This window comes from Euleptes europaea, chromosome 7 (genome assembly GCF_029931775.1).
Source record: "Euleptes europaea isolate rEulEur1 chromosome 7, rEulEur1.hap1, whole genome shotgun sequence".
Lineage (NCBI taxonomy): Eukaryota > Metazoa > Chordata > Lepidosauria > Squamata > Sphaerodactylidae > Euleptes > Euleptes europaea.
The window spans coordinates 63,361,271-63,386,528 of record NC_079318.1 but is presented as its reverse complement, the minus strand read 5'-3'; the positions used below and the strand labels follow the sequence as shown (position 1 = coordinate 63,386,528).

At 39.9% G+C, this 25,258-nt stretch overlaps 1 protein-coding gene across 5 annotated transcripts in view; it reads right to left on the bottom strand.

Annotated features, from left to right (window-relative positions):
- Positions 1-5,877: 5,877 nt before the first annotated feature.
- ATL2 (atlastin GTPase 2) overlaps positions 5,878-25,258 on the bottom strand; it is a 31,590-nt gene continuing 12,209 nt past the window's right edge. Inside the window, exons 2-15 of one of the 5 annotated variants that reach the window (XM_056852436.1) lie at positions 24,981-25,240; positions 21,035-21,169; positions 18,569-18,673; positions 17,048-17,098; positions 15,700-15,756; positions 15,025-15,117; positions 14,655-14,793; positions 13,610-13,737; positions 12,693-12,749; positions 10,286-10,357; positions 8,621-9,052; positions 6,824-6,838; positions 6,616-6,726; positions 6,094-6,208 (exon numbers count right to left, since the gene is read on the bottom strand). In XM_056852436.1, the coding sequence (XP_056708414.1) occupies positions 6,619-6,726; positions 6,824-6,838; positions 8,621-9,052; positions 10,286-10,357; positions 12,693-12,749; positions 13,610-13,737; positions 14,655-14,793; positions 15,025-15,117; positions 15,700-15,756; positions 17,048-17,098; positions 18,569-18,673; positions 21,035-21,169; positions 24,981-25,240 (1,652 nt within the window). In that variant the 3' untranslated portion in view covers positions 6,094-6,208; positions 6,616-6,618. The other 4 variants (XR_008933404.1, XM_056852434.1, XM_056852435.1 and 1 more) reach the window with 4 other exon arrangements.

Genomic DNA, 25,258 nt, shown 5'->3' with positions numbered 1-25,258 from the left:
CCTTAAAAAAAACAACATATAGCTCAGATTAAGGGTTTGTCTAAATCTAAATTAGCATTGATTATTCTGGTGTGATGAGTATACACAATCCTGGGCATCTGTACATATCTTCATACTCTTGCTTCTTGAAAGATGGGGCAGTTCGTAGCAGACAATAGTGAATGGACCACTGTTTATTAGATGGTATTTTGTAAGTGGGAAAGTGTTCAAAGGCAGTAAGCCCCTTCAGTTATTTTGAGGGGGGAGGAGTATAGCCTTCGTGCCCTATCATGGGCATCCTTGGAATATGTGTCCATTGTCCAATATCTGTCCACTGCTAGCGAGCCAGCATGGTGTAGTGGTGATTTGGAGCAGTGGACTCTAATCTGCAGAACCGGTTCCTCCCCCCCCCCCACTTTCCCATATGAAGCCAGGTGGGTGACCTTGAGCTAGTTACAGCTCTCTTGGAGATCTCTCAGCCCCACTTACCTCACAGGGTTTCTGTTGGGGAGAGGGAAGGTGATTGTAAGCCGCTTTGATTCTTCCTTAAGTGGTAGAGAAAGTTGGCATGTAAAACAACTCTTCTAGGCTAGATGGATCCTTGTTCTAATCCAGCAGTGCAATTGTTACTTATGTACGTCTTAAGTAGATTGGCTGTAATGCTGAAGCAAGAATTTCATCAACCTTCCCCCCAACATTGTGAATTTGGTGCACATTAGTGTTCAGAGTCTTCTCTTCATTTGAGATCGCAACACAGATCCATATTAGAACATGTTATTACTTGGGTCTATGCTCATGTCTAATCTTTGAGGTTTAAGTACCACCTTTTGTCTGACCTACTAAAAAGGTTTGGGGCTGTCTTCAGCAAGGTAGTGCTGTGGCTGCAATAAGGGTAAATTGGGTGAGAGAGTGCTTTTGGGGTGCGATAATGGGAGATAGCAGATATCTTTCCCTGAAGCGTTTGGCTGTACTGCTACACTAGTAACCTGCCTGCTACTTGAGGATAAAATTAAAAGCATCTGGAATATAAAAGGGGGGGAAGGAAGCATTGGGTCATTCTCTACAAATAAGGGGATTTCAGTTCTATAGTTAACCCTGTTTGGTCACACCAGAAGACAAAGCCTCCCTGAAAAAAGCAATAATGCTAGGAAAAGTTGAAGGTAGTAGGAAAAGATGACGTCAGATGGATTGACTGAAAGGCAGTCATGGCCTTCAGTTGGTAAGGCCTGAGCAAGTTTTAGAGGTCATTAATTCATAGTCTCATAAGAACAACACAGTTAATCCCTAAAACGAAGAAAGGGAATGTTAAGCCCCTTTGGTCCCCATTGGTGAGCAAAGGGGGTATAAAGGAAAATTTTAAAAATGTGCTTGTTTACTCTTAGGAGGGTTTCACTTACAGCAGTGGGATTAGTTGGTCCTTGGATGAAGGGACTAGGGAGCGTGGGAAGAATGAAACAGATGTAATGCTTTTAGGGCAAGACTTCTCTGTCTAGGGTACATAGAATCTAAACACAAGTTACTTTTAAGGGTGAGGGTAGTCTACATCAATGGTTCTCTACCTGGGGCCATATGGTCCCCGCCCCCCCACCCAGGATATTCCAAGGGTGAAAATTGCTGTGTGCATTTTGTGTGGCTGTTTTGTTTGTAAATAGCCAAGGAAAAAATAAGCATAAACATTTAAATAGCTACCTTTCTACCAGAAGGACTGGGGGTCACAGGAAGGAAACAAGGTCGGAAGGGGGCCACGGTCGGAAAAAGGTTGAGAACCACTGGTCTACACAACTACTGATACTGGTTTAAAGTGCAAAGAATTTTAGAGTACGTGGTAATTGCCCTACACTTGAGGAAAGCAAAGTTTAAGTAAAAATATTCAAGCTGTGACATGAAAGCCTGTTTCTATGGCCAAGCCAAGGCAACATAGCTGTGACAACCTTGCGCTTCAATAGTTTTGTCAGTCCTGTAGGGAATATGTAGTATGATACAAAACTACTAGAAAGGTAATGTTTTTGTATTCCTTAATAGTTGGGATTACAGCTGATAGTTATAAATATGGAGTCATGGGAAAACAGCTGATAGTTATAAATATGGGAAAGCTGGAAAAAACAGCAAAAACAGAACATTGATTCTGTGAGTAGTAAAATAATGCCGAAGTAGGCAGTCTTAACTGTACCATCTTTTGCAGACACAAGACTCGCCACCAGGTGGCTCTCACACTTCATGAGACTAGTTTATTGCTATATGCTATAACTGCAGTTCCCCAACCTTGCTAAGCCGGCAAGCATTTTTAAAATGTAGCAAGTGCACCTACAAAATAGTAATCACAGAGATAGCGTTAATCACAAAACAGGTTTCAGCCAAAGATCATCTTCCAGAGGACGCTGCTCCAATGTAGGTACTCCTTGTAAATTGAAGATGATACTTCCTGGAATCTTCTGAAGTACATCCTTCATTGAAGCAGCAGAGGAAACCTGGGACTCCTTTTTGTCTCACAGAAATGCTTTCAGGTGAAATTGGAAGCCACTTCAATACCAACCACTTTGTTTAAACAACTATATTCTTATACAGAGTATGTCAGGGCAGTGTATTAGCCCCTCAACTTTAATTCCTTCCTCAGAAACAACTCAGTGGATCTTCATGCTCCCAAACTGTCAAGCAATTTGATGCTTGTACTTTTATATATGCTGATGATGCCATCCTGTTCTTTTCAGCAGTGGGCATTCAGCAAGCTCTAGAAATCTTCTCACTTCTTTGTAAATCTGATTTTCCTCACATCAGTTACCTCAAATAAGTCAACATTTTTGCATCCAATGTCATGGTCACTCAGTGGACATTTTAGAGCAATGTCATTTAATTAGCTTGCTATCCATGCCTCCCAACTGTTGGAATCCTTATTGCTGACAAATCCTAACAAATATCAAAATTAATCTGGCTGCTAGCCAGAGATGCTATCATATCCCTATGCTATGGCAAATCTAGAGAGTCAAAAGCATGACAAACCTTTGCATGGGACACCTTATACTGATTCAAGCACTTAAACCCAACATAGAATCCATTCAGTCCTCTTTGCTTCGTGTCTAGACTTGTGACTTTCTCAACCCTCTTCACTTAGACTGGTATGAAACAACTAGCAATCTTAGGTTAGTCCACTGCCATAAAATTTAAGCTGGCTCTTCATCAAAATCACAACTCCTTTGAACTGGCTCCACTCTAATACTTTAGCGAATTCTCAGTGCTTGGTAATGGACACAAAAATTTACCTGAGCTTTTCAAGTCCCTCTGTTCTCTGCAGCTGGGCTTAATTGAGCTTGTGTATTAGTGACAAATCATCGCTTTACTTACGTGAAACAGTTTTTATTTATTTCCAAGAAATTGGGAAAGTTTGCTACCTCCAGAAGCAGAGGTTTCTAAGCCTAAAACAATATGTCACCATAGCTAATCTTTGGGAACATGAGCAGGATGCATGTACACAGGATGAGCTCAGATTTTGCTAATCAAGCAGCTGCTACTGCAACACATATACACACACACCAATAATCTCCTCTACTCTTTTGATCTAGTTGAGTAAAATCTAATTGTTTCATTTAGTGGGAAAAGCTAAACACAGTATCACCAACCACTTAATATTATGAAATTCCTACATAGAATACACTCACCTCAAGAGTCTTCATGGGTCCTGGCAGATGAATCATCCTTTGTAATAGCTCTGTTATCATAGTGAATGAACTGATTTATAGGATAGCGGTTTCAATGTAGAAATTCTGCAAATTGAGGTAGGCTTTAGTGGAAAAGTTGTACCACTCAGTTTGCTTATGCGGCACATTTCTCCCCTTTCCCCAATCAATGTTTTCCCCAATACATGTTTTCAAAAAGTCGTAACAGAATTTACAAGTAGTACTAGGTCATATACTTTGAAAGCATATGCCACATGCTATCTTTAATTCACGTGCCATCTGACTCCCAGCATAACCATCTTCAATCCTTATATACTATTAACTATTGACTCAAGCAGTAGAATATAACTCGAGGGGGAGGCTTGGCCAATGGCAGCTCCTTACCTCCAAGCCTTCTATGTGTAACAGCTTCCCCACCCCGTACAAAACTCTATCACCGCTGATCATCCAATCCTGTGCTTTTTGCATGGCAGCTGAAGGAGGCAGGCTAACAATGGTCTAAGGAAGCTTATAGTTCTTAGAATCCTGCTAGAGCTAAGTGGCTCCATAAGTCTCCGTAATTTCAAACAGGCATGACTACACAGGAAGAATTATTCAGGTATAAGACTTGCCTATTTCAAACTGCATCTTTAGTTCCACCTTGAATGTTTTCCAAGGGAGCAGAAATATTTTTTTGGAAGAATTAAGTTAAAAACCTACATTAGTTCCTGGAAAGTTTAAGAGCAATATACTGATGATTCTCAAGAACTCATGAAATCCACCTAGGCTTTTCATTTCTAACCTGTTTCTTCTGCAGTAATCCTTCCAAAAGCTGTGCAGAAAACTTTGAATAGACGTAGGACTACTTTGCCTGGGACAGTATTGTTTGAAGAATAGCTGGATCCCATCTTCAGCATCCCGTATCTGCTTTTATTTCCAGACCCATCAGTTTCAAAACAGAGTATTAGGCAGCCTGTGGGAAATGATAATTTTTGGGGAGGGGGACCACAAATTCAGGTCCTTGCTGTTCTCAGGGGCTACTAAACAAGTGCTTTTAATTCAGATAACATTTAACTTTTTGTAAGTCTTGTATTAGAAGTACAGGCAAAGTATGACACACAATGCACTCTTTCGTAACATTCTACAATAGCCTATGCTCACAAAGAAAAAGTATATAAAAGACAGGCTGTTTGCTATTCCTTAAGCCCCAAGCCATCACAGTTTAACGCAGTGAATTACAGCCTTGTTCTAAAGAACCACCTTGAGTTGAATTTCATATATACACAATTTTAATCATGTACTGGAAAATAAATTACAGGAAATAACTTTAAAATGCAACCAAAGACAAAAGTTTCACAACAAACATTCCCACTGATTTCCCATGGGGTGAGATTGCAGTGCTTGAGGCAGGTAAATATCACAAATATATCAAAAAACTCCAAATTGTTCTGATGCATTCACACATTTACATGAACCACAAACATTCCTTTACAGGGACCGTACTTAGCCTATCACAGAACCAGGTTTTGCCATAAACTACAAAACTTTGATACAAAATTTTATTTATATATTTATATTTTATACATGCCCTGTGGTTTCTTAAAAAATAACTTGACCCACTGTACAGACAATCCTAACTCATTGCTTTGTAGCTGTAGGCAACGGTCTTTGTTTTTGGATGGATCTTCTCCCCCCAGTAATATTAATGGCATATTGTATATACATGAAGGCTAAGACTGCAGAAAAAGACAGCTTTGTTTGATATGCATTTCCTGTAGGACAAGGTCTCCAAATTTGAAAGGCAAGACAAATGTACACTTGAAAACAGCTTCCTTGGTTATAGTTATTACCTCTAAAATGTAATTTATGGAGAATGATTCACATGCATTTAGGTAATACTGGTAAAAAAAGGCAGTAAAGCAAGGAATAGCTAAATATAGTGGCTCAAACATGATTTCACAGCTGACAGCTTCAGCTGGATCCATGTTAAACTGCTTCCAAGTGTTCAGAGTTAAAATGTTCAATGGGACATTGTGGCTACATTACATTCTGGTAAAAGATTTCCTTGTGTAAGCTTGATAATAACTTCCCTGAAATACCCTTTACAGTGAATATGTTTCCATAAGTCAGAGGCTACACCACCTCCCCTGGGCACACAGTACACTAGTATCAGTTAAAACTCCTCTTTCCCATCTCCATGGCACTAGGTTGCATCTTAGAAACAAAACCAAGGAGAAAATGGCACTAGGTTACATCTTAGAAACAAAACCAAGGAGAAAGTGTTAAAAGCCAACATACGTTCCTCCCACATCCCCTCCCACAAGATGACAGCAGCAAGCTGGGAAGCCAGTCAGACTAAACTACTTCTTTACAGTAGAATGTAAACTTTGGTTTATTGAGTTCTCATGGTACAGCAAGCAAGTCTAAGATGGGCAGGCAGATGAGATGGAGATGAACTGTCAATCTGTCTTTAACCTGGCATGCTGAGACATCTGTTCAGTCAGGCCTGCTTTGAGAGAGTTTGTAACCGATTGTCTCATGGTATCCTCAATCAAATTATCCCCAAGAGGTTTTATCACCTGTAGTATGAGAAATGCAAAAAATAAAAAAAATAAAGTGACCCCCCAAAAATCAAATCTTTTGAAACAGTAAAATAAAATGAGGTAAATAAAGGAACAATTTAAATACTATAATATGAAATGCACTCAAATGTGTAACATAACAAAATTAAGTAATGGACTTTGACTGCTACCTGCATAAAGTTAATAATCTGAGTATTAAAGTGGTTTACTCCTATGCAGTATTTGCCTGAATTTCAAATCACTTTATAACTCCAAGAATGTCAGGTGCAATTTCATACCCTATAATGCAGCATCAACCTGGTATGTTTATAGCATTTATGCAAACTGGCCCAGATGGTCCTGCTTACTGTCCTATAAGAGTGAAGTGTTCACACTTCCAATACAGAAAGAAAAAGTAAAGATACTGGCTAATTTTTCTTCTTGTTATTGTTGGAGGAGAGTTGCTGCCGCTGCGCTGAGGTAAGAGCACGGCGAGCCATTCGACGTCTAACAACTTCAAAGAGTTTGGAACACACCTAAAACACGAAGCAAGTTGTTAGAAAGAGGAGCTGGCAAGAGAGCAGAAAATAAAGGAGTTGTGAAAGCTAAGACCTTCTCCACTGATATTCTCACCTTCTTGGGACTCCTCTGAAGCAGGAAGAAAGAAAAACAGGAAGCAAGATTTAGGGCAGGTTAGTAGCTAAGCAAAAAGGTGAATTAGGTAACAGGGAAGAGTATTTACTTTGAAGGCTGAAATTGGAACAAGACAGCTTGCCAACTGAGAAGCCTCATCTGATTTTTAAACAGCAAATTGAGATGGGCAGTTAAAGACAGAAGGCTTAGCCATAGAGGAACTGTTCTTCAGGCAGCTAGGAATAATCCCTTACATTTACCACTCTCCAAGTTTGGATGTCTCGGAGAACAAGCATTGATCCTTCCCTCATTCTCATATTCAGAATTCACTGTTTAGACTGGGTCTAGGAACCAGTCAATTAAACCTTGCTACCTTTGAAAATGAAGTTTTTGTACTCACAATGGAGATTCATTATACTGAAGTTGTACACAATTCAGCATGGGACAATATCTTGAGTTAATGGCATACAAAGCGTCAATCAATTCCATCTGGCTGAAAAAGCCCTGAATGTCTGTTACTAATAAAAATTAGCTGCAGACCTATGTCACACTGTTACTTTAGGAATTATCTAACATAGGACCTTTTGTCAGAAAGCATGTGGACAGAAATGTCTGTACCTATGATGTTGTCCCAAGATTCAGACATGGAGAAAAGTTCCTAGTTATGTTCAGCAGATCATAAGCTATGTAACATCAAATTGTTTAACTTAAAGAGATAACAATATTCTGCTAAAAGTGACACATATGTGAATATTCTGGGCTGCCAGATTCCAGACTGCCAGCAGGCGGCAAGGAATTTTTTTAGCTGCGTGGGACCTAACAATAATAGAAGACTTGACTCACCAGAGAGGAGTGCACAAGTCTAGACTAAGTCTTAGAGGCGGTGGTTCCCCTTAATGATGCACAGATATGCATTAAAGACAAGTTTTCCAATCAAAGAACATGTTGATATATACTGAAGGGCATCTTAGAGTGTGTGCCTGGAACCCAAGGCATCTTCCATCTTTAGTTCAGGTGAACATTTCCATTGTCTATACTTGCTCAAAATCTCAGTAATGAGCAACATGAGCATCTTAAAGACACATCACTGATGTAGCAGAGCCTGAATGAACGAAGTTTCTAATTAGGACAGCAAGCTCTAATCAACAAAGACCTGCAATGCCAGGTTGGTATAAAACCAAAAAGCTAGGATGCCCGTCGTAGAACGGCATGCATAAATTGGTGATGAATTACTAACTGACTATGTCCCCCAGCACCACACATACAGTAGTATCTTTCAGTTCTCACTTAGACATTTACGTACTAAACAAATTAACAATTTTGTAAATTCTAAACAAAGTTTTGTTCATCTTTACAAGATCTATAATCTCACCTAAAGTTCATCCTCCCACATGTACTCATCTTAAGCTTCTCCCTTGAACTTTCCATTCAGCATTACGGCTGACCAGTCAGATGGGTCAAAAGACACAGCTCTGAAGACACCCCCTTCTTTGACAATTCATACTTACCTTTAAGATACTAAACCTCTACTACTTTTCTCTGGAGACTTACTTATCTGAATTCCTCTGCCTTCTGTAGTTTTTGGGAAAGTGCGTGTATGAATTAGCCATTGAGATACTGGAAGATATCCTGGAGTGATTTCAAGGCTATTTTCTCTAGGTTCCTTTCTACTGCAGCTTGGAATTGTGCTACACTCCTGTAGAAAGGGCAGCTAGACCATTTTTTTTTTGCCCAACAGCAATTAAGTAGATAAGCTGGCAAGTTCCTTCAAAAAAAAGTAAACCTAGACATACCAACCTGTTCCCATAATACTTCAGCAAGTTGATCAATGAGTGTTCCAACTTCTCTGAATTCCCCAGAGTATTTAACATATGCCCAAGTACAAAGGGACACAAGAGCTAACCCCATCACAAGATTACACAGGGTCGCTATGGAGATCATGCCAAGGAAGCCAGTCAGTCCTGAGATTATGTACATGGCAAACATGACGGCAAAGAGTGTGGCAGGGGTGCGAGCAGCATAGAAGATGTTTTTGCCATCATTGTGCTTCACAAAGTTTGCATAGATGTCATCAAGTTCTTCTTCAAGCTGGTCCTGGTAACGGTGGCAGAACTCCTCACCTCCCATCTTTTTCACAGAACGGAACTGTTTTAAAGCAACCTGTTTAAGTTCTTGGTGCTTTCGTTGAAGGTCCACAGGTGCAATGTAAGGCTTATCTCCACCACAAACCTGTTCAAATGAACAGAATTAACCAATTAGTTTACATAAAGCTAAACTGTCACCTTTCTAGAGGTTTCCCCCCCCCTACCTTCGCATACAGACATAATGGAACTGGCACTGCAGACCTGGCATTTACAACTTTAATGCTGTGGAAGTCCCTGCTGATAAGGTGCTACTGGAGCTGATCCCGGGAGGGCCTCAGGCCATTTGAAAGCTCTTTCTGATGGTGAATGAGGCACAGCAGCTATGCGAGCGAGCAGTTTCAGAATGACGGCTGATTATGACACATCAGAACAATTAAATATTGAGCAAGGGCGATTGGGGGCACGCACGTGTTTTACCTCACCTTTACATTTAGCAATCTGCAGACATAATTGTTAACCATAATTAGGGGCCAAGCTGCAGGATCATACACTCCCACCCCAGTCTCTTCATTCTTGTTCTGAGACTCCCCTGGCCTCCCCTCCATCCCAGCCATCCCTACCTATGATTCATTATTATGTCTGCAGAGATCAATCATAGAACCCTTCAAATCAGAGTTTGAAGACAAGTTTGAAGCTGCCAATTATGTTTTATGAAGTTTAAATACAAGGTAATGCCGATCAAATACGATGAGGTTTGACGTGATGTTACAGTAAAAGCTTTGTTATCCAGCATTTGGATTATCCAGAACACTAAGTTAACTGGTATTACCTAGAGGGCACATTCCTCCCTGCTCAGCTGCCAAAACCCTACATCTCTGGACGTACACATCCCCAAGCCAGCCTCTTCAGCTGACCAGTTTGATCCTTTCAGCTATTGCTGGGCTTTTCGTAGCTAGGGCTGCCAGATGACATCGTCCTTGAGCGCCTCCTTTCCTATCAACCTGCTTCAAGCTATTACGAGCCAGCTCTGCCAGAAGGCTCCCAGGCAGCTGTCCTGCTTGTCTGCCTGCTATATAGGATGGCTCCATGGGGGAGGGGAGTAGGACAGAGCAATAAGCTTAAGTATCTTGCACATTTGGTTAACAGACCACTTCTATTCCCCCAAGTCCAATAAAGCTTTTACTGTACTACATTCTACACGGTTTGCTTCTGCCATCTTTCCAAGGAAATTTATTCTATAATAAATATTGTTTTGTTTGTGGGTCTGAGCCAACATATTTCCCCAGTACATGTCTGTTTCTGCAAATAACTTTGAATAAGGCCAGAAACACAGAACCCGCAGCCAATTCACAACCCTCAATGGTATCAAATACCATACCTGTTCCATTCCTTTGTTGTAAGTATCTTTTGCTCCAGCTACCGCAGCAAGGTTGTTGGCTTCTGCTGTTGCCTTAAAAAACCAAGCACAGCACACAACTTTAAAAAGTGTGAATGCTATCTGTTCACACTAACAATAATTTTTATACTTCTAAAATTTTGCATTGTTTAACTGAAGAAACCTACTGCATAGTATCAGATTTTCAGGCTATCCAACACTGAAAACAGATTTTTAGGCTATGGCGCTCCAGAATAATCTCCAAAAAAAGTATTTAAAGAAAAAAGGAAAGAGCCACTTCCCAATATTTGTGAACTATTTTAAGTGCTCTGCCTACTTTCTATTTTTGCTCAGCGATACATACTTGGTAAAAATCATGTATATACTGCCTCTAACTATAAAGATTTCACAGCTAATACACAACAAAAAAACCATGAGCTAGCAATACCAGAATACAGCAGCAGTTAATTTTAATACAATTCATTTAGCAGTAGATTTTTAATAAAGTGCAGCAGCAATAAAACTCAATACAAGAACAGACAGGAACACCAGTCACACATACAGAACCACTAAAAGCTGAGGAGAATGAAAATGCTTGTTCCTGGCACCTGAGAACTTAAGGAAGGCACCAGGTATCCAGCAGAAGGGAAAGTATTCCACAAATGGATTGCCAACATTCACTGCCCCTTGTGGCCACCTACCTCAGTAAATTGAGAAACAATCTGCAGGGCCTATTAACACCATCTTAAATATTTGTATAGGAGAGACTGGTTTCAGTTGACTTAGGGATTTAAACAACAAGGACCAGTACTTTGGCGGTGCTTGGAAATAAATTCAGATAGTGCAACTCCCTTCAAGGCTAGCGAGATGTACCTCTGCATAAGAATATCTGCAAACTTACTGCTGCATTCTGTAGTGAGGTTTTCAAACAGACTTCAAAGGCAGCTATACTCAATACTCTGCAGTAATCAAGTCTCAGGTTTCAGTGTCTCGCATCTCTCATTTAATAGCTAAGGGCAGTTGACTGGGTGGGGAGAAAGACTTCCAGCTAACTGGAAAAAACTCTACCTCATACTGCTTCTTAACTTATTAGTTTTAAGCAGGTTACTAAAATATTAAAAAACCAGACCACATGTGAACAGCTGCGAAAATCAAAGGGCATAAAATTTTGCAACTGAAAGAGTGATAGATCTATTATCTTCTAATAAAAGAGGTAATGTCTCCACTTGATCAGTATTTTGAAGGAAAAGAAAAATTAAGATTTCTAGCCTCAGTAAAATAGTTGCATTCAAAAGTCAAGCCATACAAAGTATCTACACTACCTGCACAGCAGTCACATACTCTATCAGAGTAGGATATCATAAGATACCATCTAGAGTCTTGCAAGGAAGGTAAGGCATTTAGGTGCACCAAAGACTTCCATCTCCTACAGAGTAGAATTGAAACTTGGTTGGGGCACCATAGGGTTGAACGGAGCTGTGGCTCAATAGAAGAGCATCTGCTTAGCATGCAGAAGGTCCCAGGTTCAATTCCCAGCATCTCCAGTAAAGGACCAGGCAGTAGGTAATGGGGAAAACGTCTGCCTGAGACCCTGGAGTGCCATTGCCAGTCTGAACAGTCCATACTAACTGGGGAGGACAGATGGTCTGATTCAGTATAAGAAAGGTTCATGTGAATTTGTCAAGTACATAAGAAGGGACTCTTGGACTCCAGCAGACCCTCAAGGAACATTAGTGACTGGTAAAACAGAGTGCCACAGATAGTATGTACTATTGAAAATTGCTGCTTAAAAATTGAAGCCAAACATAAAAATGTACATATAGCAAGGAGAAGGTCACACCAGTTGTTTCCAATGCAAATGTTTTACAACTAGTGGTGTGATTCAATACTTCCTTGAAGAGCAAGGTCACAAAAAGGATTCTAGCTGCCTTCCCCTTCCTTCGTCTGCTCTCTGTACCACCTCATAAAGCTACAGCTGGAGATCAGGGCCTTTTGGGATAGTAGATAGTGTGGTCAGGGAGCTGCAGCCAGAAGGAAGGAAGTGGTAGAAAGTTCCTCTCATTCTTGGGTAATGCAACGGGGCGGGGGTGTTCTGCCAATTCCCCATTATTGCTGCAGTCCTCTGTATCACACTGTACACAGTTGGGGAAAGTCCCCCACCCCCAATCTCCAGCATCAGCTATTGGAAGGGCACAGAGAATTACAGAGGGAAGAGGAAAGAAGCAAACATCCAATTTACTCTTTTTCACAACCCTGTCTTTAGCCCAAGGTTGACAGCAGCTGTTCTGAAAGCAGCTCTCAAGTCTTGACATTTTTTTGACAACATATGAATTAAAGTTAGCTTTAACAGGCACCACCAGCAACTCTTGGTGTCTTGTGGCACTAAAAAGAAGTGTATCAAAAGACTTACTTGGAGCATTGATTTAGGGTGAGGTAGTTCCTCTCCTTGATAGATTTTAATATAAGCCTGAAAACAAAATTTGATATTTTATTGTCTACTTTTATTTGACCGTAAACAGCAGTAATTTTACAACACAAATCCAAGTTTGTTTAAACTAAGATGCAATTAAAAATAGTTGACTGGATTAAGACCAACTTTGAATGCATCAGACAAGTCTCACTACTATTACATGTTACGGTTTTTAGCAATGTGGAGGGATTATATTCTATAATCCCTACATTCACTGAATGAGCACAATACTGTAGGGAAGCATGATGATTAGCAGTGGTTTTACTAGGATTAAAGCTATACTTCTTACAGCACTAAGTCCTGTTTGACATGGTTCATAAAAGAGCTTCTATTCACCAATAGTTGTGTTTTACATATAAGGAACCAAGGCAAGGTAATTTCTACCTCTTCACTTACAACCCCTCCCCTTTCTGCCTGTTGGGAAGATGTTGCATAAAACATCTAATTTTAATGGCTATACCACAAATACAATACCATCTTAAACCGAGTTACACCCTTCTAAAGACCGCTGACTTCAATGGATTTAGAAAGATGCAACTCTGCTTAGGATGGCACTTGTAAGGCTACCATCATAGGCATATTTACTAGATTCTAAGCCCTACTGAACTCAATGGCAACAGGAGAGTTATAAGAACAAAACAGCATAAAGCTAAAACTCTGGAAAAAAATTGTCTTGCGTTTGAATAGCCTGGAAGTAATATATCAAATTGTGCACTATGAAGTCTCATTGATCTTAATGGGCCTTGGTCACACAACAGGGCTCTGGGTCATAAGCCACAGGAGTCTTACAACAGTGATCCCTGCTTCAGGTCTTCTAAAGAACATCTTTGATCAACGACCACAAGTTATTTGCCTACCTTAAAATATTGCACAAGGTCTCTACAAGTCACCTTCGAGCCACTGATCTCTTTTTCTACCAGATTTTCAGGGGCAAGCAGCAATGGAACCAGATTCTGCAGCTCTTTCTTAAAGTCTTCATCAATGTCTATCGGAATTAGTCACAGAACAGGAGTTGCAATGTTTTTTTTGCAGTTAACAGGAATCTCCTCTTCAGGTTCAGTAAAGAAGTTTAACATTTGAAATATGTCAACTCAAAATAGATATCCACAAATAAAAGGTAACACCATACAAATACCAAATTATAGGGACAGATTATCCTTCTAGAGGCATCTAGAGAAAGTGAAATCATCCTTTGCTGTATCAATTCATTAAAATGCTGCATATGTTTGGACCTAAGTTTGTCAGGCACAAGTGTTCACAAAAAGATTCAGTCATTTAACACCAGTACCTGATGATGGGTACTTGGCCAGGTTTCTGTTCTGAGAACAGAACTGAGCAAAAATTTAACCAATGACTGATAAGCCTTCCTGGAGAATGCATGGAGCGGATGTTTAAGATATTAAATAGTTACGTATCACAAATATGAAACCAATTAAGGCAACTTCCAGTTTTCAAAGTAGGTGAAGACACTGCCACAGGCTTTTTACTAATGGGGCAGAGTTCTAGTGCAGCCAGCGTGCTCAAACTCTCTGCAGCATTTAATGACTAGACTAAAGGCAAGTGAACTTTTAAATAACTGGCTTAATAACTATTTAAGGAGAGAAGCTTCATTGTTTAGAGTCTAGCATATGCATATTCAATACCAAATCATTACACATCTGCTATTTTAGTATATCAATTTTATCTGACTAGAATGCTCAAATATTCTTCAGTAGGAGGAACACGCTCTGTCCCCCACAAAAAGCATCCAGTCCCTCCCATCAAGAGATCTGCACAGTATTATAGAATTGTGTATGCTTAAGTCTGTCATCTTTCACTACTTCCAGTGCACTCACATTTTACTATAGTTTCTGCAAACCTAGGACAGTGATATAACAAAGCCACTAATAGAAAACCTCCTACCATTTAGCCGCCCATCAAAACCTGGATTAGTTGCAACTTTAAGACCAGGATGCGGTAACAGGAAACAGCCAAGATTACTGAAACACGAGTGAATATGCCTCCTTACATTCTGGAGCTCTTCATGCTGATGTAGCTTTACCTAAGAGGCAACACGCTTTTCAGAAAATGAAAGCAAAGAGTCTACAGATTCTATTGGAACCACAGTTTAGTATACCAGATATCATTTTAAAATTTAAGCCATTATTAGAAGTCTTTATAACTTAATCCAAACAATTTTTAGGCCCTTTCAATGAAACTTTTCTACCAAGACATCTGATGCATTCTTCCATATGTAGCCAGCAATATGGATTAATCACAGAATGTAGCTTACCTGCAACCTCTTTTCTAGAAACTGTTTTCCTCCTTCTAAGCCATATGGATGTTCATAAGGATAGCTCCAATCTCTAATTAAGAACATTAGTGTCTATATGGGATATACACAGAAATAAAATTATTAACCACTGAAAAAAAATACTGTTGGTAATAGTTCCAGATATTATTAGTTCCGATAAATCAATTCTAATCCCCCATATACGACTAGCCTGAAAAAAATGAATGCAAATATAGACTCAAATTCAATTCCAAAAGGATTCTATACTAACATAGCATTAAGTACATTTAGTTATATGGGTACGGATGGCAAATCTTGGACCCAAAAATAAAGACAGCTCTGGGTTACAACCTATTGGTCAATTAGAACTGGCTTAATCTATTAACAGTAACTGTTTAAGAATGTCTAAAAAATGCTTAATCTATATCTGAAGTGGACTACTTTGTTTTTAACCACATAAATGCCACAGAAACAAGAGTCAGGGAGCAAGGGCAAGTCATGGCTCCCTGATGCACACTCTGCAAAAGAAAGATGACAAGCCACCTCATATACTAATTGGAAGTTCACACATTCTATATTTAATGCTTATCTGGTTCTACTGTACCATGTTACTATCCCAATATGTTCAATAAAAAAAATTGTAAGTACCAACTGTAGCAGGAAGCACAGTATTACCTGAAATGGCTTTTGGTAAATTTCTTCCATAGCTAGCCTTCCGTACTCTGTGAACAACTATTAAATGAAACCATTAAGAACACCATTCAGAGAACAAGCAGCATAAAAACAAACAAGCAGCATAAAAATGTATTCATCTTCGATACGAAAGTAGCTTAGCGCTGAATTTCAATTACTTGCTCAATAAGTTAGATACCTGGTTAATATAAAGTGAAAACTGAGTTTTTCTAGGCCTCCATACGGCTGCAGCAATTTAAGACAACTTTCTCCTTATCATGTCTACAACTCTCCAACAGCAGTGCTGCATTTAAAGCAGATTCAAATTAAATTTTTCATAATTCTGATGTCAAATTACTGCTCTCAATTAAAAGTTCATGCTCCCGTTCAACCTCAATGCCTACTACGCAGAAACTAAGGATAATTTAGGTTATACCTATTAGCATTTGATATTATACCATATGTGGAAAGAGTCACCCTCCCTGCTGCCTCCTCCCTTCCCCTGTGCCACCTCTACGGTCACTGCCTGGTTCACTAGCAGAAGCGGCTCCTCTTCCAGGTATCTGGTAGGTAGTAATTTTTTCCTGCCAATCCTGAAAGGTTAGGACTTATTAGGAAAAGGGAGATAACGGCAAGTACCATAGTGCCCTTGAGTAAGGAAGCAATTGGTGGGCTTTACAAAAAAAAAGTCATAAAATATGTCTCTGTGCACAGAAATAGTTAGCCTGGCTTCTCAGTGAAGTATGCCAAAATGGAAATTTAGAGACCTAGAATAGAATAGCCTTGGAGAGGGACAAGAAATGAAATAGTAATATCAATAGATATTAGATGTGTTAAGGTCCAGGCGCAGAAGCATTCTGAGTATGGCAGTAGTAGCAGTATTTTATTTATATGCCACCCTCCCCCTGCCAAAGCAGGGGTCATGGCGGTTTACAACAAGATAAAAACATAACCACTATTTTTAATAGACTTTGTTAAGATAAATAGTAGCAAGATTGAACTAACAGTTTTTATATATTTGAAGAAGACATTTCAAGTGTAGATAACCTTGTATGGTGTTTGAAGTTATAAGACAATTAGCTAAGAATGTGTGCCCTTAGTGATCAAGTGGGTCACTTAGCTATTGTTAAAACCTCAAGCCTCCTTCCCAAAAGCAAGCAGAAGAGGCTGCCTATGAAAGGAAATATCACCCACTCCCCATACATGAGGAACACTTTCTGCTTGTGCTCAATGGAGAAAGGGGTTTGATCCAACCTATGTGACCTGTTAAATGCCAACACAGAACTTTAATCTGAATTCTTCATCCAAACTGCTTAACAGAATGCTAGATATGCATACCAGAAACATTTACCTGCAAATGCTGAAGGTCATCTTCTTGGATGTTCTGTGATAAGTTGTATACCTACAAAACATGTTGGGTTATGCAACACACACTGGGTGAGGTGGCACTAAGTCAATTACTGAATAGGTCCCCTTGGATTAGATCCCCCTGCATCAAATTCCAGAGAGAACATCTGGCAACAAAAGTGGAAACATCCCTTTAGGAGAACAGTTAGTATGCAAGAGTGTTACCCCAATCCATCTAAGACTAAATATTGTCGAAGGCTTTCACGGTCAGAGTTCATTGGTTCTTGTAGGTTATCCGGGCTGTGTAACTTCCAAGACCACGGTTACACAGCCCGGATAACCTACAAGAACCATCTAAGACTGTTCTGTATTTGCTGGATCAGAAACGTAAGGCATACGTTAGTGTTCTGCACATCCCTCAGCAGCAGCAAGCACCCTGTTAACCACTTCCTTGCGCATCTTGACATGGCAACAGGGCAATGCTGGTGGAAATAAAGTTGGGCTGGTAGCAGCAGGGGCTCCCACTCTGCTTCCCCACTCCTTTCTCAATACTATGAGAAGCCTGTGAGGAGGAAGAAAGGAGCAGCATAGGGAAGGGTTTCCACCAAGAGCCAATGAAGTGCTGTGGTTAATGCTGAACTAGGATTAGGGAGACACTTGTTCAAACCCCTACTCTGCTATGAAATTTGCCATGGACAAGTAACTCTCTCAGACTAATCTAATGCACAGGACTGCTGCAAGGATAAAAGAAAGAGGGGAGAGCCTTGTTCGTGCCATGAGCTCCTTGGACGAGAGGTGGGATAAAACTGTAACAGATACCTAAGCTGCACTCATTGCTTTGGCAACAGCCACAACAAGCCAACCCAGAACCCACAGAGGCTCCAGCAGTTACAGCAGCAGCCTCGGCCTCATCAGAAGGAACAGCAACTGCTACACCCACTGTCACGTCACAGCCTAATGCTGGGTGCAGAGCCACAGAAGGGGCAAGCTCCTTCCAAGTTTCAGACTGTACAAGAGCCTCCAAATCTCTGTTTAAAAGCAGAAACAAGACCTTTACAATCGTCTGCGGGGGGGGGGGGCAACACAGCTGGCAAGTACAAGTTTCAGCTGGCTACTAAGCCCTCTCAAGTTGTGTCAGATACAATCAAATATAAGTATAATCCGTTTTAATTGCATTATTTTCAAATGTTTGGGTGCGCATCCAGATTTTAGCACAACTAGCCCATGACTAGTGCTTGATCTAAGCAAGGCTAACATTATATATTGTATATTGTAACTCAAAGGCTCCTAATCTCCCTCACACATCAGATGAGCCCTATATGAGGTGGTCCTTAAAGGTTTCTGTTATGTCCTCTTAACAATGCTGCAGAAAGCCAGACAATTTACCAGAACCACAGAAAAAACAAACTAAGCACACTGAACATGTGTTTTGCCTATCTGATTGCAAGCCAAAGATGCATTCTGAAGCAGCAGTCCTTGGGAAGGCAACTTAAGGACTGCCACCTCTTAGAATAGCTAAGCTTACCTGGACTGAACTTGTCATGGTGCTCAGAGCAAATACAGTTGCACAATCTTTGATAGTTGACTGGCTATCAAAGGCACCTTGGGTATCCATTAGTAATACAGCAACCTAGAAAACAGGTTTGTAAAAAGGTATAATAAACTGAAATTTGTTCTCATTAAGCTTATTGAACTCCCTTGATTTCTGGTGGCAACTGAATTAAGGAAAAGTACTTATACAGCTGTCTAGATCATGCTTTACCAGAAGTCTATAGAGAAGTTAAGAATAAGGAAAAACAAAACAACACAATCTACTCTCAAGAGCCTGGGAATATGCTCTGATCAGAACAGTGAAGTAAAAGCTACCGATATATGCACCAACTCACAAAACTCAATTATGTGTTAACGCCATAGGTTCATCTTGTGTTGGCTCCTACAGTCTGTTCCACTGGCATGCTCCTCTCAAAAAGCCTCCTGTTAATGCAGGTGCCTTTTCAGAAAGAGGAAGTTTTTGTGCTGGTGGAATGAATTGGTAGGATATAATCCAATATAGTCTTAGTAAGCGCTAATAAGTAAATCAATGGACTGCTGTTATAACACAACAAATTTTACTGTAAAGATTACTGTGTGATTACAGTACTTAAGTTTCCTCATCATATACACATAAGAAAAATGAAACAGTAGACTTGTTCCTATAGATCAGGGGTTCCCAAACTTTTTGAGTCATGGAGCACTCTTCCGGAGAGAAATTCGTCACAGAGCACTAATTTTCACCTAGCACCTATATACTACTGAATGACAGTAGTATTTTTCTTCCCATATACTAAACCGAAAGACAGTAATATTTTTCTTTCCAATCTCTTCACAGAGCACTAGGAGATGTTTCGCAGAGCACTAAGTGCTCCATGGAGCACAGTTTGGGAACCACTGCTATAGATCATGGTCCAGACTAAAACACAGCTTCTTACTGGTAAGAATTTAACTCCTGCCTACCCAAGTATGCAGTGGGTCAAAAGACACGTTGCTATAGAGCAACGTTTTTTTAATGTGCTGGTCCCCTCCCACCACTCAGTCATGAACCAAACCATTCAAGAGCCAAGTCAGCTGAAGGCTGCCAAAGCCAGAGGGATAGGTAAAAGAAATGGCTGATTACACACCAGCAGGTATTTACATGGTTACAGCCAAAGACAGTGGGAAATGTATGATGTTGAACCCAGTAGGTGTGCATGCATACTATGAATCGTTAGGATTTTGAGCCTAGAACACTGTAGATAAAGGGAAGGGAACTTCTAACTACAATCGTTAGACTAACAGTATATTAAGAACTGCCATAGGTATATAGAATCCAAGACAGGTAGGCAAGCCAGAGAGTTATATCCAGGCCTTACAGATCAAGACAATATTTGGAAGACCATCTGCTTAAATGGGAGAGCAGTCAGCCTTATTGCCTACATTTTCTTGGGAATTACTGACAATACCTTATACCAGTCTCATCAAGTATCCAGAGTTAACTGGTTACTTTGCAACTTCAGATGCCAACTGCAGATTGAGCAACTTTGTCGCAAATATCCTCTGGCCTTCAAATAGCCAACTCCAATTATCTTAGTGCTTTGATCTCATCTCCATGGGGTTTTGGGAGGGAGGGAGGGGAGACTGGGGTCTTCAGAATCTTAGGCTACTAAGAAGGATTCTTCCTTTTTATCCAGATAGATATGAGGTCTTTAGATCCCTATTCAGTATCTGGAATGCAAGGTATATTTTTGTTTACATGGGTCTTCAATTGAGAAAATTAAAGTGAACACTATATATACACTGCTAATGAAGATTTCTGTTTTATAAAAGCCTCAAAGAAGAAGGTTCCCAAGTTACAAAAATCAATATAGAACTTTCTGAGTTCTACAAGCTACACTGATACAAGTACTAGCATTAGCACTGTTTTTCTATGACAGCAATTGTCAAGAGGCTGGAAGCTAGCCATTTAAAAAGTTATTAACTACTGAAGAGATTCAAAGTGTGCTGGGTCATGCATGGATTCTCTGTAGCGGCACTCACCCTATGGAAGCCTGCCTGAATAGGTCAAGAAAGCTCACACTCTTGGCTTTCTACATACTATGCAAAACAGAATTGTTCAGGAGAGCATTTTTATAAATGACCAGGGCTACACTATAACAGAATAATTCAGGAAGACGTTTCAATAGAGTCAGGACTGTGGACTATACTACTAATATGTAGTATCTGTTGATGCATGTTTTATCTTGCTTTCACTGCATTATATTTCTGCTTACGCTATACCATTTTGTGCATTGTTTAATATGCCATGTGTAATACTTATGCCTGGTTTCAGATTTCTGAAATCCTAGTTCTTTTGCATTATTTATTATGTTTCCTCAACCTATAGATCATACTGACATAATATGTAACCCGCCTTGAATCTTAGTGGGAAAGGCAGACTATAAACATAAATAAAACATAGTAACGCATTAAGGTTTACCTTTGTGCCATCGGGCTTGTCAATTACAAACACTTCACTCCAAATCTGTATTCCAGTTGTCTCTCTCTCACATCCTCCTCTCCATGTAAACCCAGTCAGGGGATCATGGTTTCCTCCTATCCAAAGGGATGAATTCTGTAAGAAGTTACATATTTAGAAGATTAGTGGCTCTTCTAGGCAATTTTACAGGAGTATGTGTGGTTCTTGTACTAATAATTGCATATTTAATTCAAATGTGAAGTTTCAATTTTGATGGCCTCCAATACATTAGAATTGGGATGATCATGAAACACTCACTTTACTCTACTATATATCTAAACCTTCCGAGAGCTGGACATCTGGTTACACTCATTTAAAGTTCAAATAACTATTGATGAAGTTAAGAATTGTGAAATAAAGTTTTGCCTGTACTCTTTCACCCAGGCCATTCCAGTCCTCAAGGATTTGTTACAAATGCTTGTATTAAATATGCAATCTGTAAAATCAAGTCATCATCTCCCACTGGAGGTCTGCATAGGACTGCTCTGTTGATGATGGCCTTAGTTAGAGAATGTCTCATCATGTGTTCTTCCTGAAAATATATCCACTGCACAAATGGGGCTTGATCCATACACACTATAAAACATCAGGGTTGTTCACTCATCAATATATGTATAGGCACAATGAGAAGTTAGGACTTGTGGGCTCCTATTTCCCTACGTATTTTGTCATAACACTTGCACTCATTTCAGAAAGAGAACAACATCACAGTCTTCCATGTGCAGGCACTGAACTTGCAGCGCACATCTCAGTATCCACAGTAATTATCTCCAACCATCTTAAGGATTCATATAGGAAAAGGTGTTCAAAGTTATGCAATACTGGGTCATGAAGAGGCAACAGCTAGCACTGACTTGGTAGCTGTACAGTTAGTATGGTTTGGTCCTACTAGCATTCAAGACATGGGATGGCTATATATATTTTTACTTCCAGCAGTCTAAAGGGAGCTAGTGTAGTATTTAACTAAGTTGCAACTTCTGTAGAGTGTTTCCATGTGATTTAACTTACAGGTTTGAAATTTCGAACAGCATTTGCATAGTTGCCAGGTCAAGCATGTGATGCGATTAGGAACCCTTTCAATTCCTTATATTTCTTTATGTTCATAAGCCTTGCAGATTGATATTATATTTCTAAGGCTTTGTTAACATAGTACAGTGGTTGATTTGTTAGAGGCCTAGCCTGACCAGTCTTAATACACATTCAGTGCCAGTTACAACCAGCTTCATAAAGCCACTGTTGAAGCGACAGAATTGATAAGCATATCTAGCAGTAAAATGGTTGGCCCCTATATGAACAAAAAGCCGCAAAACACACCCACCCACAGACAAGGTAGGGGCATCTACATACTCAGGGAACTCCACAGGTAGGTAAAAAAGTAAATTTTTAAATTAGTCAAAAGAACATACCTATCCAGCCATCAAAAGCCTGATGAGAACTGAATATGTTCTAGGAACACAGAACACTGAGAAACAGTTCAAGGGGAAAAAAAGATGGGGAAGTTAGCTTTCTCAAGCTCTTGAGAGCTTACAGAATCCTGGAGGGGAATCTCTAGATTGTTCCTACATACATTGCAATTCCTTGTGAACGCCTAAGCTTGTACGGTTTACACACAAAGCCATCTGACTGTCAATTCCTAGCTATATTAATCATTAAAAGGTTGCTTGAAGATCGTGCAGCATATAGAAGCTGTTGGGGTTGAACACAAACAAGTGTCTAGTGACAGACCTACACAATGGTTGTGTGTGCACAATGGGGCCATAAACTATTGGAGGCAGAAGCACAGGTTTCTCACCACTCCTTTCAGTATGATGCCTAGGTAATGTCAACCCCCCGAGTCACTGAAACACAGAAGACTGCTTCCCTGCTGCCCTTCCTGTGGGTCTACAACACAGAGCTGGCTAACTGAACAATCCTGATAGGTGCAGCAATCTAAGCAGCTACTGCTTAGTGAATGCATACTTAGAAATGCATACTTTGATAGGTACGTTCTTTCCGAAACAACTATCTGCCATCACCTCGAGATAGTCTCATTAAAACATTATAGATGCAATTATGTATACCACTTCTGAGTTTTTCCTGGTCCATTCCTCTACAGCTGCATCCAGATGTTACAAAATATGAACCTAATCAATGGTCAGTTTTACATGACCTCTTCTCCTGGCATGTAGACTGACAATCACAGTCTTCAACTTGGATGTCAAATTACAAGATGTAATAATCCCGTGGTACACCTCATTGTTCAGGCCACACCTGGAATACCATATGCAGTTCTGGAGGCCTCACTTCAAAAAGGATGTAGATAGAACAGAGCAGGTGTAGAGGAGAGTGACAAGGATGATCAGGGCCTGGAGACCCAGCCCTACAAGGAAAGGCTGAGGGACTTGGGAATGTTCAGTCTGGAGAACAGGAGGTTGAGGAGGGACATGAGTATATGATGGGCTGTTGCTTAGAGGCGGGCAGGGAATTGTTCATGTTGGCAGCAGAGGATAGGACTTGCAATAATGGGTTTAAATTATGGGCAGAAAGGTATCATCTGGATATTAGGGGGTTTTTTTGTTGTTGTTTTTACAGTGAGAGTAGTTCAACAGTGGAATTGGCTAAGTAGGGAGGTGGTGAGTTCCCCCTCACTGGAAGTCTTCAAGCAGTGGCTGCACAAACACTTGTCAGGGATGCTCTAGGTTGATCCTGCATTAAGCAGGGGGTTGGTCTAGATGGCCTGTATGGTCCCTTCCAACTCTATGATTGTAACTAATTACATCTGATGTCAACCCTCATTTAATTGTTTATTATAAAATTTACTGATGAACTGTGTATTCATTGGTTTTTAGATCCATATCTAGCTGCTTTACCTTGTTTGTTTTGTTACTGTAAATGCCAATAAAGGTTCTGTTTTCTGTTACATGTGATGTCCAAAACTGGATACCTGGACAAACTGGGAGCGCATATCTTCCCCATAAACTTGGATTCCACCGTTTAAAATCCAAGGTTGCAAAGAGGAATTAAACTGTAGCTAGTACAGATGCCAGGGTAACAACTAATTGAAACAGAAGGCTTCCACTTGCAATATCTATGTGCTACACAAGAGCACAACTATTAAAACAGTTAATCCCTGTTCTGAAAAACTCATTTTAAAGACAGCTATATAACTCTCAAAGAGACACAGAAAGGTTACTCATTCTTAATTGGACCCATAATCAATACATTTATGAGGCAGTAACAGGCATTCTGATACCTTCCTTTTGCCCATCTACTTTGGGAAAGTTTCAAACTTTCACTACAGATTTCATACTGCACACAGAACCACCCTGCCTCAAAATGGAAGCTGGTATGGCAGAACTCGTACCTATGATAAACTGTTCGAATAAAGGACTGAATGAGTCATACAGATTTCATCATAAGACAGAGGGGGAGTATGGCTATATTATTCTTCTATCAAAAGGGCCACATTAAAATGGTAGAATCTGGAATGTATCACTGGGAGTTAACTTAATGCATTCAGAACTGGTAGTGAACTAGCAAGAGGTACACACTGAAGTCACCTAAGTAATCAAAATATGCTTAAACTAATGTTGATGCCAAAGCTATTTGTTTTAAAGCTTCCAACTCCCAAGCAGTTGTTCCCACTAAGTAGCTTTACTGTTGGAGTGAAAATATGCACAAGTCTCCATCAACAATGTTTACATCTAAGAGATTAACAACTGTCTATTATGGAAATATAAAATGCTGCTGATACCAGAACTACAGCTTTCCAGTCCCAGGGTGTGATCATAAAGTGTAACAATAAAGTTTAAATCACTAAGTCAAAAACCTGGAGAGGAAACCCTCCTACTGTTAAAAATTACAGTAAAATCTAGTTATGCTCAAACTACTGAGTTAATTTTGAACAGCCACCCTTTAAGATACCCACCTGGTTGTACATATACCTAAGCATAAAGTCCAAGAGAAAGGATTTGCCTTTACGGAATGCACCAGCTACAGAAACAACTACTATATTGAGATCTTTTAAGTGTTCCTGAAGCAAGACTCTCTCCAATGCCGATTCATCCAATTCAAAGTTATGATCATCTTCATGAGCAAGAACAATCTGTATTGGACATGGCTTCTCTGTAACCACCTCATCATCAGAATCCAAAAAGGCATTCTCATCTGCATCCACATAATTTTCCCCTAGGAAATAAAATTTTA